The sequence below is a fragment of the Poecilia reticulata genome, chromosome 4 (assembly GCF_904066995.2).
Source record: "Poecilia reticulata chromosome 4, P_reticulata-male-v2, whole genome shotgun sequence".
In the NCBI taxonomy this organism is placed as follows: Eukaryota; Metazoa; Chordata; class Actinopteri; order Cyprinodontiformes; family Poeciliidae; genus Poecilia; species Poecilia reticulata.
This window is the reverse complement of record NC_088833.1, coordinates 15,959,905-15,977,540: the sequence shown is the minus strand read 5'-3', so window position 1 is coordinate 15,977,540 and position 17,636 is coordinate 15,959,905. Positions and strand designations below refer to the sequence as shown.

At 36.9% G+C, this 17,636-nt stretch overlaps 1 protein-coding gene and 1 long non-coding RNA gene across 4 annotated transcripts; both read left to right on the top strand.

The window, feature by feature from the left end:
* Positions 1–590: 590 nt before the first annotated feature.
* Positions 591–8,950, top strand: LOC103461336 (chloride channel CLIC-like protein 1). 3 transcript variants are annotated; one of them, XM_081606354.1, is made up of 12 exons: positions 591–896; positions 1,065–1,145; positions 1,242–1,349; positions 1,749–1,859; positions 2,025–2,246; positions 2,568–2,708; positions 2,796–2,895; positions 3,027–3,124; positions 4,203–4,349; positions 4,439–5,053; positions 5,153–5,203; positions 8,053–8,950. In XM_081606354.1, exons 2-12 carry the CDS (start codon positions 1,098–1,100, stop codon positions 8,155–8,157), a joined length of 1,746 nt encoding a protein of 581 aa, XP_081462480.1. In that variant the 5' UTR covers positions 591–896; positions 1,065–1,097; the 3' UTR covers positions 8,158–8,950. The 3 variants fall into 3 exon arrangements, with proteins under 3 accessions (XP_081462480.1, XP_081462478.1, XP_081462479.1); XM_081606352.1 differs by having other exon boundaries at positions 592–1,145; XM_081606353.1 differs by lacking the exon at positions 5,153–5,203 and having other exon boundaries at positions 594–1,145.
* A 4,573-nt stretch (positions 8,951–13,523) lies between these two features.
* Positions 13,524–16,554, top strand: LOC145551310 (uncharacterized). Its single transcript, XR_014087120.1, has 2 exons — positions 13,524–14,668; positions 14,776–16,554. It is a non-coding gene; the product is annotated as an uncharacterized LOC145551310 (long non-coding RNA).
* Positions 16,555–17,636: the final 1,082 nt, after the last annotated feature.

Genomic DNA, 17,636 nt, shown 5'->3' with positions numbered 1-17,636 from the left:
CAGTACCTTATTTTTCCTGTTTTTAAACTTTATTGTATATGACTTTTAAGACACCACCTAAAATGTTTACAACTTAAACTACTTTTAATTATTTGTTTAAATTACACTGTAAACTACTTTTAATTATTTGTTTAAATTACACTGTTGACTTACATGAGGCTTATCTCTTACTTGGACCAGAGATGGCGGGGTGATCTTAATGGTTTAAATTGAGGTTGAGTTGTTTGGGGCTCTATAAAAATATTTACTTTCCAATTCTTCTTTTTATAACTTGTCATTGTTACTATTTCTTGAGAAATTATCTATTCAGTCAAATTCAAGGTTGATGTTTTAAAAATCTAAATCTTTAGTTTCAGATTATGAAAATGAGGGTGGCGCTAATCTGATATCGCTAAAAGATATTTACTTCCTTGTGGTTTTAGATCTCTAATTGCATAAACTATATAACCAATTAAAAGCCTTTTAATGGTTTGGCCATTGACTGAATATTTTAAAAACACATTTGAGAAAGCAATCAGTGGTTTCTTATTTCCACTTTTTTTTGTTTTAAATATTTGTTTCATGACAAACTGCATTTCCCACAATCCCTTTCACAATCCCTTAAACTGCTTCCGGTTTTTGTAACGTGGCCGAAACCGGATCTTTCCTGGAAAAAATGAATTTCTGAATTACATCTCTTCGTCCAGTTGATGTTGGTAATACACCAAGTTTGTAAACCGCCAGTAAACGCTATAGAAGAAGAAGAAGATCTTCCGTGGATCCGCTGTTACTCCGCTGTGCTTCCGGAAGCACAACAACGCTTCCAGCTGTTGTTGTACGGGCTTGAAGCGTTTATGTGGCGGTAACTTTTACTTTCGGTAACGCAGTAATGTTTTTAAATGAAGACATGAACAAAGGTTGGTGTCTCGATAGGCTCTTTGTCGCTGTAGCTGTATCCTCGACATAATTGTTTTAGCTCGTCTTGAGGTGGGCTGGAGCTGCTGTGTAGTTGGTTCTCTGTACACATGGACAAAATGCTGCTTTTGCTGCTGCTGTGCTACCTGTCACTGTCTGCTCGGGGTCAGGAGGCGGACGACGACTGGCTGGATCCTTACGACATGCTCAACTACGATTCTAGCACCAAAACGATGAAGAAACTTCCCGAGGTTGGTTAACACACAAACTCGTTGAGTGTTATGCAAAATATGGTGATGTCTCTGGTGCTGGTGCCGTATTCAGCCTGTGGGTGTGTTACTTCCCAGCCAACAACCTTTACCAATGTGGTCACCAAAAGAAGAGAGTACGTCCAGGACCAGAACCAGGCTGAGCTGACAACCTGTAATGAGCAGATGGAGGATCTTCAGAGACAAGTTAGTGCTCACAAAAGTTAGACTTAAACGTAAAATGTTCACTTTTAAGTTGGCAGCAAAATGCTTCAGCGGCTCTGCCTTACAGCAGACATTAAAGATGGCAGCTATGTATGCTGGATTCAGAAACGTGTAAAGAAGCATAATATAAAGAATTACCAAACGAGTTTTTATGTATTTTTTTGAAAGAATGAATACAAATTGTAAACCATTTTATTTTGTAAACAGTAACCATAGCATTGTTGCCTTGCAAGAAGGTCCTGGGGTGCGTAGAGTTGACATTATTCTCCCTGTGCATGTGTGGGTTCTCTCTGGGTACTCCAGCTTCCTCACACAGTCCAAAAACATTAGTGTTAGTATAAATGTACAGAAAGTCATCTGTATTGTTTTACTTTGCTTTAGATTGAGGACCAGACGAAGGAGATGGCACGGATGTCACAACAGCCTACCTGTAACCCAGTGTTCAAGCGGTTCCTCAGCAGGCTGTTGAAGGAAATACAAAGACTCGGTGTGGTGGGTCCTGAATTAATACAAGCCATTTTAAATCATTATTATGGTGTCCGTTATAACTGGATTCACTATGAAGCACAGTAGCGTTTGGTGTTTTTTTATATGAATGAACCCAAAAAGCTTATTTACACACTTTATTTTTTGTCTTTATTTTCTCAATCTCATCAGCCAACTGACTCGTCGGATGTCTTCTATGATGCCAAAATCAAGCTGTCCAAACAAGCCACGACTGAAATTGAGTCACTTCTGGAGGGCGAGGATCGATGGAGAACGGGAGCTCTGGACAATGCACTCAGTCAGATTTTGGTGGACTTTAAACAACATGATTATGAGGCTTGGAAGTGGCGTTTTGAAGACTCTTTCGGTGTGGAGCTGGATACAGTATTAAAGGTATTGATTTTATTTTGCATGTATAGTATCTTTACTAGGTTACAGGTCAGCTGGGCTTGTATATCTCGTAAGTAAGTCAAAGGTCAAGCTTGCAGTCAGATTTTTTTTTAACCTGTTTTAAACATTAACCATCAATAAAAGTACATCTCTATACTGTAACTGAGGTTTTAACCAGGTATAGCGTTAAATAATAATAGCTAAACTGACTAAAACCTTCTAAGTATCTCTTCTGTAAGCTTTAGGTGTTACAGAGTTAACATAAATAAGCTGCCATGCAGAGCTTATTTATGTTAACTCTCATTTCTTTTCCCTGTGTTCCAGATCACGATACTTGTTCTCATTATATCAACCATAATAAGCACTCAGCTGTGGTCAGCTGTCTCCTGGTTGGTCCAGTTCAAGAGGATGTTTGCCGTTTCCTTCTTTGTCAGTATAATCTGGAACTGGTTCTATCTGTACCAGGTGAAAATGAATTCTTCCAGGTGTTTTGCTGTTTTATTTAGCTGCCATGCAGAGCTTAGAAATGATGTGCTTTTCTTGCTTATTCAGACTGCTTTCGCTAAGCACCAGAACGACATAGTGCAGATGGAAAACTTTAATGAAAAATGCACCGGAGTGAAGAAAATTAACTGGAGGGATAATCTAAAAGGTAAGCCATCGAGCATAATCACACATATTCGATGAAAGCCGGATCAGTCGGTTCAACTTAATATTTGCCCAATTCAGTAAAAGAAATGCACTTTTAACTGTTGCATGAATTATTATATTATCATTCTACAGAGTGGTTCAGAACCACCTGGACTCTGCAAGATGACCCCTGCAAAAAATACTATGAAGTCCTCATGGTTAACCCCCTCCTGCTGGTGCCTCCAACCAAGGTAGGCCTTCATGTTGATGAATGTGTTTGTTGAGGGGGTAAACAGACCTGTTATAACGCTTGAAGCATCTGCCTAGTATTATGTAAAAGTTTCCTCATGCTGCCAGGTTATTCACGTTTCACAATAATGACACAAAATGTAGGACCTGTGCAGCAGGTCTTTACATGCATCGTGCTGTTGAAACGTATTCCTTCCCTGACAGATTTCTTTTTTTTTTTTTTTTGCCTCACTTAAATGTTTGAGATCACCTAAAAAGCTTAATACCAGACAAGGAAAAAATAGCATTCAATAAAAGTACCGTATTTTCCACACTATACGGCGCACGGGATTATAAGGCGCATAGAATAGACGCTACAGGAGAGGCTGTAGTTACGTTATGCATCCACTAAATGGAGCTGCACTAAAGTGAATGTCAACAAAACAGTTCGACTCCGGTCAACGAGGAGAGCCTTCCGCGACTGGGCCGGGGCGTGGCCGGACAATGGTCACCGTTCTCCGTTCGTACGCAACATGTTTGTGGAGAACGTGGTGCTAAATGACCTGCAGACGACCTGATTCTAGACGGTCAGTAGGTAGATGGGTCAGTCAAACTTTATTAATAGATTACAAAGCAGCGTTCTGACAAGTATCCCAGCATGCACCGCACGCTTCTTCTACGGGCGAAAATTAAGTCGGCGGATGCTTACCGTAGTTGCTAGACCTGTTGTAGCTCAATATTGGTCCATATATAAGGCGCACCAGATTATAAGGCGCACTGTCGGCTTTTGAGGAAATTGGAAGGTTTTTAGGTGCGCCTTATTTATAGTGTGGAAAATACTGTAGACAGCAAAAACATGCAATAATGTTGGTGAATGTTGTGTTCAATATATACTTAGCTAAATTGTGTTTTCGTATTCCTGCTTTGAGTTAACTGCAGACATAGATGTTTGACTTTTTATCCAGCTACTAATTGAAAGTTATTTTCATCTTAAAATGTTTTTTCTGTTGTTGTTTTACTTGTTGTGAAACATCAGCTTTCACTTGTTACGTAACTTGCGTTATTATAATGTTTAATCCTTAAATACTTAATTTTTTTAAGGCTATTTCAGTCACCATCACAACCTTCATCACAGAGCCGCTGAAGCATTTTGGCCAGGGAATCAGTGAGTTCCTCAGGGAACTCCTCAAAGATCTCCCAGTTACCCTGCAGATCCCAGTCCTCATCACTATTGTGCTTTCTATTTTGGTAAGCACACGTCATCACATTTAGTAATAAAATAAGGTGAAAGGTAAAGGCGATGGATCTTTTGATGGGTATGTTTGACTCTCACCCAGGTGGTCATGTATGGAAGTGTGCATGCAGCCTTTCAGCATGGCATCATGGCGCCTTTTCGCCGCCCTCGAAGGGATCCACCTCCTGCAGAGCTGGAGCATAACCAGCGACATCCTCCCAGGATTGAGAACCGTGACTACCTGGCTGGAGGAGACGCACCTGCTCACGCACCTCCACTTGCAATTGCTCAACAGCACATCCCACGGCAACAAAGCGATAATGCGAGGTTGGACAGGAGCAACATTCACCGCAGACGACCCAACAGGGTCAAGGAGGAAAGAGCACCAATCGGTGTGGAGACTCTAAAAGCTGCAGACCCTCGGTTCAGCGAGGATGAACTAGATGGTGAGCAGCAAGAGGAAAGGCTTGAAGTGGAGAACGCTTCTGCTAACTCGGGGTCTGAAGACCAGCAGGAGGCCCCGGAGGAGGTAGAAAAAGAAAATGCTGCTGCTAAAAAAGACCAACCAAAAAACCAACAAACTGAATCAAATTCATCACAAGCAAAGAAGAAACCGATACAAACAAAGCAGACAGGTCCTAAAGATGAACTCAGAAAAGACGCTACAGTAAAGCCACCCCAGCCAGCAGACATACAGCCTTCACAGACTGATGTTCAGGTGAGTTGTTTTCAATTTGCATCAAACTAGTTCAGATTAGAAGATTAATCATAGTTTTTAAGTGTCCTTTCACGTGTGAATGTTGTTTCACCGCTGCAGTGCCATGCATGCACAAAAAGGAGGCTGAATAATAACCCGCAACATAAACTGGTAAAGACCTGGGTTTTTGGGAGTTTTGTGTTGCTTTAAAATCGTTGTTTCTGCTTGCTAAATGTTACGATATGTTTATGAATGTGTTTAGACATCAATTCTTAGATTTATTTTTAAATGCATATCCACATTAGGATTAAGATCAACCGGTGTTGATCATTTTAACATATCAGTGTCAATCCGATGCGTAATAAAATTTTGATATTAGTGGCCAATGTTTATTTCTATATTATTGAGGTTTGTGTAGTGTTTTGGGAGGGGGGTTGGCCATGTTTTGTATGTTTGTTTCATGTGATAGTGATGCAGTGCAGGATTGTTATGTGTTTCACTGAAGAAGAGAGTTAATTTCACTGGTGTGGTCATTTTTTCAGTGTGTTGAAATACTGAAATATATTTACTATCAAAACAATATTGATAAATATAGGTTACCAGCTATGACAGCAGTATTAATATTTGATAGAAAATCTTGGTGCTGCTAAATAAATTTATAATCAACGATCAGTCAAACTACTATTAAAGGACTCTAAATTACAAATTTCATTTCATTTATTTATTTATTTCGAACAGACATTAAAAACAGTCAAAAAAGAACAAGAAAACAAAATAGAATGAGACAAACTTAAGAAATAAAATGTAAAACAAATTATTTTGCCCATGTGCCATGCAATTTTATATTTTCTGTTCGAAAAGGAGCAGGTAGAAGATACATCTTATAATATCCTGCCCCTTTCATACTTGTCAATGTATTATCAATTAACTTTCAGAACATCAACAAGAGACAACTTGTTTCCATTTTTCATTATGTTTAACTATGTACAATTATTTTAAGTACTATTTATATAATCATTTACATTATAAACTATTAAACATGTTATATAGCATATTTTGAAATGAGTTCTGCTTTAATCAATTTTTTAAATTGGTTTACATTTGTAATTTTTTTAATCTCATCATTCAATCCATTCCAAACATTTACTCCACACACAGATAAACAAAAACTCTTCCTGGTTGTTCTAATATGTTGTTTTTTAAAAATATCCTTCACCTCTTAAATCATAACCACCCTCTCTGTCACCAAACATTTCCTGTATATTGTGTGGAAGTTTTTGATTTCGGACCTTAAACATGAATTGTGTAGTTTTAAATTTGACCAGGTCCCAGAATTTCAGTGTATTTGATTTGATAAATAACTGGTTTGTGTGTTCCCAGTATCCCACTTTATGTAGTATACGGATTGATTTTTTTTGTAAGACGTATAATGGCTGTAAATTTGTTTTGTATGTATTCCCCCAAACTTCAAATAAGTGGCTTTTTTGTGTATATGTCAATACAGCAATTGCACTAATGTGATCCGACATCCAGGGTTTCCCCCATGTACTATAAGTCTGGCGGGCCTTACTTGTGACCCCACCAGGCTAAGCATTGCTAAGTCTTTTTAAAATGTTTGCATTTTTTAAGACTTTATAGTTGGTGTTCAGATATTAATCTAACAGTCTTTCAATAACACATGATTATTAAGTGATATTTTCAAATTTCCTGTCAACTTGAAACATCTTTTAACTCAAAATGGATGAATGACTGCCCCAGCACCCAGGCTTAGCAAGTTTTCTGGGAGAAACCTATCAGGTGTTTGCTGAAAGCTCCTTCATTATCCTCTACATGTGCTTCTTATCTGGCATATTGCATCTGGAGGGAGGATGCTGGTTCATAGTGATGTTTGTTTTTAGTTTTCTCAGAAAGGCCTCTTGGTTTGTTTCAATATTGCAGTGCTGTTTTTCCACCACATGAGGTCGTCAGAGATGTAAACCTTTAGAGGCTTAGTCACTGTTCCTTCTGAAAGTGTGCTGCTGGTAAACAGATACTTAGCTCCAGTCGTCCGATATCATCTTGTGTATTTTAACCTCACTGAACATCATAAGCTCTCCTGTACTTCATCCAAAAGCTGAGCAGTCGACACACAGTCAAATGGTTTCATGAAATTTGTATTTCCACACAACTTTCATGCAACAGCGCAGACCACCTTGGTGATACCCCTCCATCTTCAGTATACGTCATGCTCCGACCCGCTGGACTTCCCCCTCCCTGTCTGCATCGGCCGTTTTGCTTTCACAAACTAGACACAAAGAAAGTGCCACATCTATTTTCAGACAGCCGCATCCTCTGACAACAGCATTGCAATTTCCAGCCAGAAGTTTTACCCACATGACAGTCTTTGTAGTTGTTTATTGAAAAATTGCACATATAAACATAATTCCTTGCTGTGTCAAATAAACGCTCCTCAAAAGAATCAAAGCAGATAGTGGAAGTGGACAAGTCGAAGCAAATATTAGCATTGCTGTCCAAGCGCATTTCTGCATAAAACGTGGCCACAAACCTTTGACCAATCACACACCACATCACACAGAGCTCTGAGCGAAATAGTTGGACCCAAGCCTGACGTTGCGTCCTGCCTCGTGCGGACAAAACGGTGAGATTTTTGTGACGTGGCTACGTCAATCAGAGCCAATTTCAACATTTTGGATGAATCATGGGAGAGCCTGTTGTCTGCACCAGCCCTGTAGCTTTTTGAGTTTCTCCCTTTGACTGTTTTATGGGGATGATGGATTAATGTAAAATAATATCACAAGAAAATTTTATGACTATGTGAATGCAAGTTAATATGGTAACAGCATAAACGGCAGTGGACTGAACACACACCCTTAAGGCCTCCCAGCATTGGGGATGATGGATTTAGAGATACGTTTTCCAAAGACAAAGTGGCGTCTATTCGGAGCAGGAAAAGTGTCTCCATTAGGCCAATGCATACACAAGCTGCGTGTAAAACTTAAATGTCATTCTTGTCCCTGCAGGATCCAGGAGCCTCAGGAGAAGAACAGACCCACTCGATATCACAGACGGGAATAGAGACGATTGGAGTTCCTGTTCAGGAGACGAGTCCAGCGGCAGCAGAATAAATACTGCTGATCAAAACAGCCAGTTTCATACCATCAGTGACTGGTGCTGTTTGGTCTTGGAGCAAATGGCTTATAAATGTTGGACTGTGGATATTTATTCAACGGTATAATTCATTTTCTGCTTTGTGCTCACATTTGTTGAATGGCTGCTTGTTTATTTGTACGGTTTTACTTTGTCTTTTAAGATAAAAAGAGCAAAGCACTGAGTTACACAGCAGCCTTTCTTCAAGAGCATCAAGATGATGGGAATTTCAAAGCTGTGCTGTTGTTTTACATGAGGATAATAATGATGCTACTAAAGTTTAATTAAGAGTAATATCAGATTTGAATTTTTAATTGAACTTCCTAATAAATGTTTTTTTTAAATGGATGAACCCCCCAGTCTTTATGCAAATAAAGTTCATATTTTTTGGATGTATATTGTATTTGAAGGCTCAAATGGTGATATTCTACTGAGCTGCTTTTACTGATTAAAAGCATCAAGCTGAATATTTTGAAAGAATAAAAACTAGGTGGAGGGAAATGAAAGGTGAGTTTTATTTTTTTGTTTTTAATAATCAGCACAAGGAAATGCTTAAAACCTAATTGGTGGAAAATGGATGAAAATGTTATTGAATCTGAAGTTTTGGCTGTATTAAAACAAACGGATGTAAATTATTTTTCACTTTCATAGTTGATCAGAATTTCACATTGTTTTTCCATTTTGGATGTAACCTTTGGTAAATGTTTATGAAAACACATGGCTATATTTTTAATAAACCAGGGACCTTTTGAAGGGGGTTTGATGTCCTGATACCGGCTATAAGTTAATCTTCAAGTTGCACTTTCATACTGTGACAGTAATCCAATGTTGAAAAGAGGAATTCATCAACAGCATGTTCTACGCAGGAGTTAAAACAAATAGTTGCACCGTGGGTCCAATTTTAGAAATGCAGGCTCTGAACAAGCAAGAAATACAAGTTTATCTTACTGTCATTCACCCTGCTGGTATGTGTCATTAGCAAAACATTATTAGGTTTACATCCTTTCACTACAAATATTTTAGGTTTCTATTTCCTGAGAAAGGTTCTAAATTTTGTTTCCTTTCTCTTTCTGAACCCTATTTGTGTCAGTGAAATAAAAACCATGACTTGATTTGTTATGTTAGGTGTGAATAACATTTTTCCTCTGACACCAGAAAATGGTGTCTTTCGGTCAGGCCCATGTGTGGTTCTTGTAACAGTCTTTAGGACTTGCAAAAATGTCATAGAAAAAATATGGAGTGCAGATGGGTTGGTGTAAATTGTAACTTTTTTTTTTCCCAAGAAAATCAGGTTTTAACAGTCTGCTCCATCTGGAGTTTAATAGACCACATTCTTTGGAATAAAAGGATGATGACAATTTTCTAAAATTATTTCACACATAATATTAGAAGGTCTTACAATTCTGAAATCAGATACAATATATGCCTATTTTCTTCTTGCCTCCCTTCTCATCTGTACTCCATCTTTCCGTGGTCTTTAGCAATCTTTGAAACGCCATTTGTGTCCAGCGTGAGCCTCCCCTGTAGACTAATTATTATATTAGCATGTAATATAATACAAGTTAATCACATTTGGAATATATTAACCAACAATTAGTGCACTCCAAACAGTCATTTGTAAAATGAAGACTGCACACAATGACATTGATTCAAGACATGTTGTCCAACTCTATGCCGAAGTTGTTGGAGTCATGCACCCCAAGAGTCTTGGCTCTCTTTTGTGCCTGACTTTAGATATGACATGTCTGTAGGTGTAACTATTCAGTACGGCAGAAATCTGGTCCTCTTACTGCATTTTTTCATCTTTAAGGTTAATGTCTCCGTTTTGTAAACATACAGTCAAATAGAGCTTTATGTTTTTTGTGCTTTTCTAGCGTGCAGGAGAGTTTCATTTCATTGAGGAAGATTTGACAGTATTGTCAGACCTGCTAACGGGCCAGTGTCTAGGATCTCCTAACACCAGCACCTAATGCATGTCAACTAGCCAGTATTTGTTGGTGATGTGCATTAAAGTTTTTGACGAATTGATGACACACAGGACAAAGCAAATGTGAAAATTGTTGCAGTATCGTTGTGACAAAGTGGTCAAGGAAACTGCAGGAAAAAACATAAAGCATAAACAAAGTGCTACAAGCCAAGTGCTGTGGATCATCGTTTCTCGCAAACTAAAACAAAAGATTTGAAAAGTTTACAAATAAATGTGCAATTTAAGTGTACATTTGCACAATGTGACTGTACATTTTTTTTTATTGTTTGAATGAGTTAATCATAATTAGTGTGTTTTCATTCAACTTCAAGATGCCTAAATTCATACCCTGACACTTTCCAAACTATTCATTCATGCATTCTAATTTATCTAGTCTATACCAGAACCTAAGTGTGAATGTTAACCCGTCTTGCTTTGGGATGCATAAATTTAACACCCAGCACCATTGTTGACTCTGTGTTCAGTTTTGTACCAAATGCTGAACAACTGGAATTTGAATACTAATATAATATTGAGTCTAATTTGCCCCCTTTTGCAATATTACAATCTGTACTGTCCTCAACAGATGAAATAAATTAATTGCTTGTCAATTAATTTATCTTGCATTATCCACTTATTTTTATTAGCATAGGTGTGAGTGGCTCTGAAAACTTGTTCAAGTGACGTGTCATTATGTAGATTCAAGGTTTCTACTCTTCCCATTACCGGCAGGTATGTTCCCTCCCAATTCTGTTTGCCAGTAAGCATAGCTGCTGTTTGGGAACCACACCTGATGTAAAGCACCTTGAGTCAGATCCTATTTTCATTTTGTTCTATTCAACAGGATTGTGTGTGGGAACCTTCTGAGGTTAGTAGATGTTTTATGTTTATACTAAACCTGTTGTATTTTATAAAACCATATGTGTCCGGATACTTTTTACTCAACTATGAGATTTGCTTAATGTTTCTTAGCCATGAACAAGGTGGCTGGTTTACACAGAGAACAGTCTAGAGAATACACTCAGTGCCTAAAGTCAGTGGTGTTTTTGAATATTCCTTCAGATTCCTTGCTGTTTTTCCTGACCAGAGTAGCACATATTCACATTTGAGCCAGCAATCCATTAGTGAAAAAATAAATTCTAACTCTTACATTATCATACAGTATTTTTTAATATTATACATCAAATTTTATTGTCTTGAAAAAGCATATATAACTTATTAGAAATAAATTAGATATGCACAGAAACATTGATGACGTCTGACCTAGAGAGATCATAGATCTCCATGTTTCCAAACAGTTTAATCATGCAATTCTAATTTAGATCCAAGTATTAATATTAACTCCTTTTGCTTTGGGGTCATCCTGACAGGTATGTTCCCTTTTAATCTTGTTTGACAGTGAGAGTAGCTGCTTTCAGAAAAGATACACCTGACACATACCTGATATAAAGAAGTCTGACTAAAATCAGATGTTGATTTTGTTCTATTTGACAGGAAAGAATGTGGAATCTCTTAGAGGTTAGTAGATATTTCATATTTATACTAAAACTGTTGTATTATATAAGTCTGTATATCCTACAATATTTACAGCTCAACTACTAGACTAATTTGGTGTTTCGTAGAAACAAACAAACTTCATTGGCTCAGATACCAAAATGAGAAAGTACATTCAGTGTTTTTTGAATACTCTTGAATCTTTGCTATTTTTCCTGGCTTACAGATGCCATTTTGTGGAACATGCAGAAACAAAGTTGCTAAGATAACAGTACGAGTTTGCTAGCAAAAGATGGCAGTGACAAATTTACCACACAGAGGTATGGAGAACAGTCCAAAACGCTATAACTGTGATTGGAATAGTAATTTTGGTTCCAATTTTCTTTTTCCAATCCTCAACCTTTTTTAACATAAAAAACACAGCCTGACCACAGTCGGTCGATCCTATTGCACCCTGGCCCTGGTCTTGTTATCATTGAGGAAAGTGTCACTGCAAAAGCGGACAGAGGTTGTCATATAAAAACATCCCAAAGTTTGTGACCACAGAATAGGAAAGTAAATTGATCGATAAATTGAAAGCTTTGCCTTTTGAATTAGTATCACGAGAAATTGGTACAGAGCTCGCATCGCTGCTGGCGCAGAATCTGAATCTGAAGTTCAGCTTTCCTCCTCTCCAGAACCTTGAATGAATACAGGTCTGGAATTGATCTCGGCCCAATGTTATCAGTAAGATGATTATTTTTAAATTAATTTCTAGATCAACTTAATGCTGTCTAAATAGTGTTGTTCCAAATGAGTTTAAACTAAACTATGAGTCCTCGTTTTAGCTCATCTTTAGACTTTTCTGATCATTAGTCTGGCTCTTCTGAGATGTAATGAGAACTTACTATAAAACTGCTACTGGTGTTGTTTTAAATGACCCAGCACATAATTTTAAAGCTTGCATTTATCCCACCTCCTTTTTATATATGATTTTCTGAAACTGAGAAAAATGAATAAATAAAAATGAATAAATAAGACAGAAGCCAAGAATACTCCAACTTTAGCAAAAGACAACTTATTCCAGTTTCCAGACTGTCTATCTTCACTCAATAGTTATTGATGCAGACAGTCCCCCTATTGACATAGACTCCAGGAGGGAGTTGCATCACATTTAAATCACTTTAAAATCTCAGAACTGCTCTTAAATAATTACCCAGTTGTGAACCAGAGACCAATATTGTAGATTGAAGGCCTTACCAAACAAAAACTCCCAAAGGTGAGGGTTAAAACTCCAAAACTAATAAAACCAGAATAACAGAAAATAACCAGAAACAAGAAACAAACATGATCAAAATCACTAAGGAAGAACTAAATTAAAAAAAACTCTACGGAACACCAAAAATGACAAAAATCCATATCAAACTCAAACAACCCCAGATCCTAACACCTGATCCTATCTGACAAAGTATTATAATTTAAACTTGGGATTCAAATAATAAATATTGTCACTCTTCATTTGAAGTTTTGCTTTATATGGAAGGAGTTTTAAATCTTATTTAACTAGTTTTATTTTTGTCTCTTACAGTTTGGGCTCATTTGAATAATTGGCTTACTTATTGTCCTCATTCAACTGCGGCCAAGAGTTTCCTGGTTTGAGCAGTTCAAAGCAATATTTGCCATCTCCTTCTTTGTCAGCATTCCTTGGAACTGGTTATATCTGTTCAAGGTGAAAAGGAGCTTGGTCATTTGTTATCATTTAGTTTTATTGTCATTCAGTGGATTGAAATGTACATTTCACTTTTTGTTTGATTAGGAGGCCTATGCAAAGCACCAGAGCAAAATTATGAATATGGAAATACTACATGAACAATGTGAAAGAAGAAAAAATCTTGGTTGGTTTTGTAGGTAAGTCATAAAGAACTAAGCATGAACACCTATTTAAAATTCTTTTCATCAAGTTTATAAGCGGATGGGTGGTTGGAACAATCCCTCAAATCAAACATGACATAAAAGTACTTAGAGGAGGACAGCTGGTTAGCTTATGCTTATGAACATTTAAAACTGTTTGGTCATCCTAACCTGCAGCTGGAAAAGCTCAGAAATGAAAAGCAAAGACGTTTCTTGGTTCGGAGGATCATTAAACATGCTAGACTCATGTCCCCATTTAACAACAATAAGTTGTGGAATTGCATGTTTGGACCCTTAGTTGTAGGATTTATTAGGCTAATGAAAGCATAAAAATGGTGAGCTACTAATGCACATATTCAAATCTGCTTGTGTTTTTTACTTTCAGAATGGATCAGAACCAGTTTTACTCTGAAAGATGATCCTTGTCAGGAATACGCAAGGATTCTTGTAGTAGACCCCATTTTCGAGGTATCGCCAATCAAGGTAAATCACTCCTGCTGCTGTTATAGATCCCATGTTGTATAAGGGAGTTGCTTAGTCTGAAGTTGTTTTCTCATGGTGCTCAAAGTAACATTAAATGTTTTTGCCTGCAAATAGACAGCATTTATTCAGTGTCTTTTGAGGCCAAGGTAAGATTAGAATGGGCCTTACATGCATTTGTCATTCAGGCATCCATAAAAGCACATCCATAAAAACACTAAAATATGTTGTCAAGAAAACTCACATGTTCTTTATTATATTTTAGTTTAAAATATTTCCTCACAAACTCACTTGGCTATAATCACACAAACGTCCTTGCTGTGGAAAAGACCTTTCTGCTCTAAAATCCTAAACTCTGATTAGGCAAAGCTCAGTCGATGATTGTCACAAACAATAGCACTTATTTGTTAGTTTTTTAGTTATACTAAATAAGTCAGAAAATATATGAATACCTCTGTAGCTATGCATGGACATACAGTTGTATCATGACATCCATCTTTTTCCTTTCTTAGCCAATTGTGTACACCTTCACCACCTTCATAATAGAGCCATTGAAGGCCTTAGGAGAAGGCATGGGTGGTTTTTTTCAAGCACTCCTCAAAGATCTACCATTTGTTCTTTGGATACCAGTCCTCATCATTATCGCCATATGTAGTTTGGTAAAGATACAACATTATGACACAACAAATAAATTCATCCATAGTATGTCTCTTTACTAGTATCAGAGTCTGACTTTGTTTTCCACCTTCATGTCTCTGACTGACAGGGAGCACTTACAGGAGGTCTGCCAGCAGTTTTCCATCAACAAGTCAGACGTTTTCTACCCTGGTTGGCAGGGGATTTAAATGTAAATGCACAAGCACCTATCCAACACCAGGATAATAATGTCAGGTCAGAACAAATGATCGTTTTTCAAAACCAAACTATCACAACTAGGGATGGGAAAACTATCCAGATTTCAGGAAGTGCTGACCGTCCACAAATTGAGGAGGTTCCTGATGAGAGGAATAATATCTCTATTAAGTCCGACTTTGAAGACCAGCAGGAGATGTGGGAGGAGGTCTGGTGGAGTACTGTGACTCCAACAGACCAAGCAAAAGGCAGTCAACCTAAATTAGATTATTTACATGCAAAGAATAAAAAGGTAAAAGCAGAGAAGAAAGGTTCTCATGATGAGCCTTGTGGAGACACCGCAGCACCTGCACCTTGGGCGTGCAGGTGAGTTAATTATTATAATCATTCATCTAAATCACGCTAAGATTATGAAAGCACATTTTAACACTGTAACGTTGTGATGTCACAGCATGTGGAAAAATGGCAGTCATTTTTGCTAATCTGTCCATGCAGGCGAAATGACTGGAGCATCCCAGAGATTCATAGTGAAAATGTTTCTGCTCAGAAGATATGATCAGCTCCAACGGATTACCTGTATTTATAGCTCAAAGCTAAATAACATCGCTATTTATTATCAGTGATGGCAGTTCACTTCAAAGTGCATTAAATGAGAACAATTGGATTCAAATTAAGCTGAACCAACACTGAGCAGTTTATTGTCTGGTCTGCAGCACTGTGGCTGCATTAAGGAAGAGCTGATTGTATCAGGAGGACTTTGTTTCCTTTGATTCTCTCCTAAACTGATTAAGTTCAGACTTTTTTTTACACTGTTTAAATATTTGATCTATTTTCTATAATCACGGTGCTGGAGCAATATTAAAGGATAGATTCATGAAGCCTGAATGTGCAATAACCAAATACTTGGTTTAGTATGATAATTTAAGCTTCTTGTTTGCATTAAACACTTACAACTTAAAATATTGACAAACAAGTTATTTTATAATGTCTGTTTTAGTATATTTTTTCTCTAGAAATTAAATTGGTTGTGAAATTGTAAACTATAAAAGAATGCAGACAGTATGAATGAGTGCAATTTTTTCACTTCACTTATTCTGAAAAACTATAAAGCAATTAACTTTAAAAAAAAATGTTTTTGCAGACTTTGTGAGTTAGTGTCAAAGTTTCAGATGTCCTTTTATACCGGTATGTTGTAAGACATGCAACATAAAAAGCAAAAACAGGGGCCACATTAAACATTTAACATTTAACAAGTTTAAAATTAGGATTAATATTTAAAAGTACACTTGACATTCTTGAAGGATATTTTGGATTTTCAGCTCATATTGACTGCTGCGGCAGGAAAATGGACTCTTGCTTTATTTGTCCTTAAAAAAATATTCCTGACTACTTCTGCTTAAAGAGATTTTAAGGTTTGCTCAGACATTGTTTCTATTTTAGGTAAAATGGGCTTAATTTTTATATAAATAAATATGTAATTAGTAAATGTGTCCAGGCACTAGACAACCATGTAATAAAGTTATTGCAGACTCAGATAAGCTTCCAGTCATCTGTGTGTGCCTGTCATTGAAAATGTTAAAACACCTCAAGTTCTGTAATATTTGAAGGCATTCAAGGTTTTCTTTTTACTGTTTGTACTTTTGCACAGTTGGTGTTACACTTCCTGTTTATAATAAAAAGATGTTGAAATATTCTTGTTTGTATTCTATTTTTATACCACATTACATAAAATGTTAGCTTTTTTGAAATAGAAATAGAAACCAGAGAAATTACATGTAATGCCTCTGGAATAATAATAATAAAAAAAAAACACAGCAAAATGTTTGTTTTACTTTCCGTTTTTCTATCTAGAGTGAAAATAAAGTGAGGTAGAAGTTTGGTGGGGATAAAGATGAGAAATTAAACTGCAGATGTAGGTATATGTGACTTTTTTTTTAAAGTGCAAGGATTCTGTTTTGTTTCCCCAGAATTCAAGATTTCAAGAACAAAGTTGTCTTAGCTTTTTTTTAAATTCTCTATTTCTTCTTATCAGTCTGTTACTGTTTAAGCTGAAAGCTTCCAGCAGCACTTCTGGCAACAAAATCAACCAGAGCACATGCTATACATTAACCAACATATGGATGTCATGAATGCATATTGCATGTCCATTTATTGGGGAGAGGCTCATTCAAACATTTTCTACCTCAAAAATACCCAACTCTAACCCTCAGCAGCTAAATAAATAAAGAAATACAAAATAAAGACACATAACTGATTCATCCAATTATTAGCTATTAAAGTAATATCCATGCATTATCTATACCCACTAATCCTTGCAGGGTCCCAGGGGTGCTGGCGTTTGATAACTACCATTAAAACAAGCAACAACCTGACAAAAGAACCCTGTGGTTGGTCATTATCACATCATTTTTGAATGAAAAACACAAAACCGGTAGTATTCAAAATAATTCTAAGGTGAAATGCTGATCTCAAAACCTTTGCAAGCTCTTGAGTTTTTGGAAAAACTTTGAAAACCACTCAGGTCTTCTGGTTCTGGTCCACTCTGAAGAAGCAGCAGTCAGCTTCTATGTGCCTCAAATCTGGAACAAATTTCCAGAAAACAGCAAAACTGGTGAAACACAGTTCCTTTAAATCAACGCTAAACCCCCACCTGTTCAGAGCTGCATTAAATAAATGGAACATTGACCAACATACATAATGTGTATTAATGATTTTGATGATGATACTCATCAAAATGTAATTGTTGGTGTATGGTGTTTTTAATTACTTTGTATT

Bases quoted from the DNA above. Each gene is read 5' to 3' on its own strand.
- LOC103461336 (XM_081606352.1), top strand. From the start codon at position 1,005: ATGGACAAAATGCTGCTTTTGCTGCTGCTGTGCTACCTGTCACTGTCT. The intron at 1,350-1,748 runs GTTAGTGCTCAC...ACTTTGCTTTAG, and splicing joins TGGAGGATCTTCAGAGACAA to ATTGAGGACCAGACGAAGGA. The intron at 2,896-3,026 runs GTAAGCCATCGA...ATCATTCTACAG, and splicing joins CTGGAGGGATAATCTAAAAG to AGTGGTTCAGAACCACCTGG.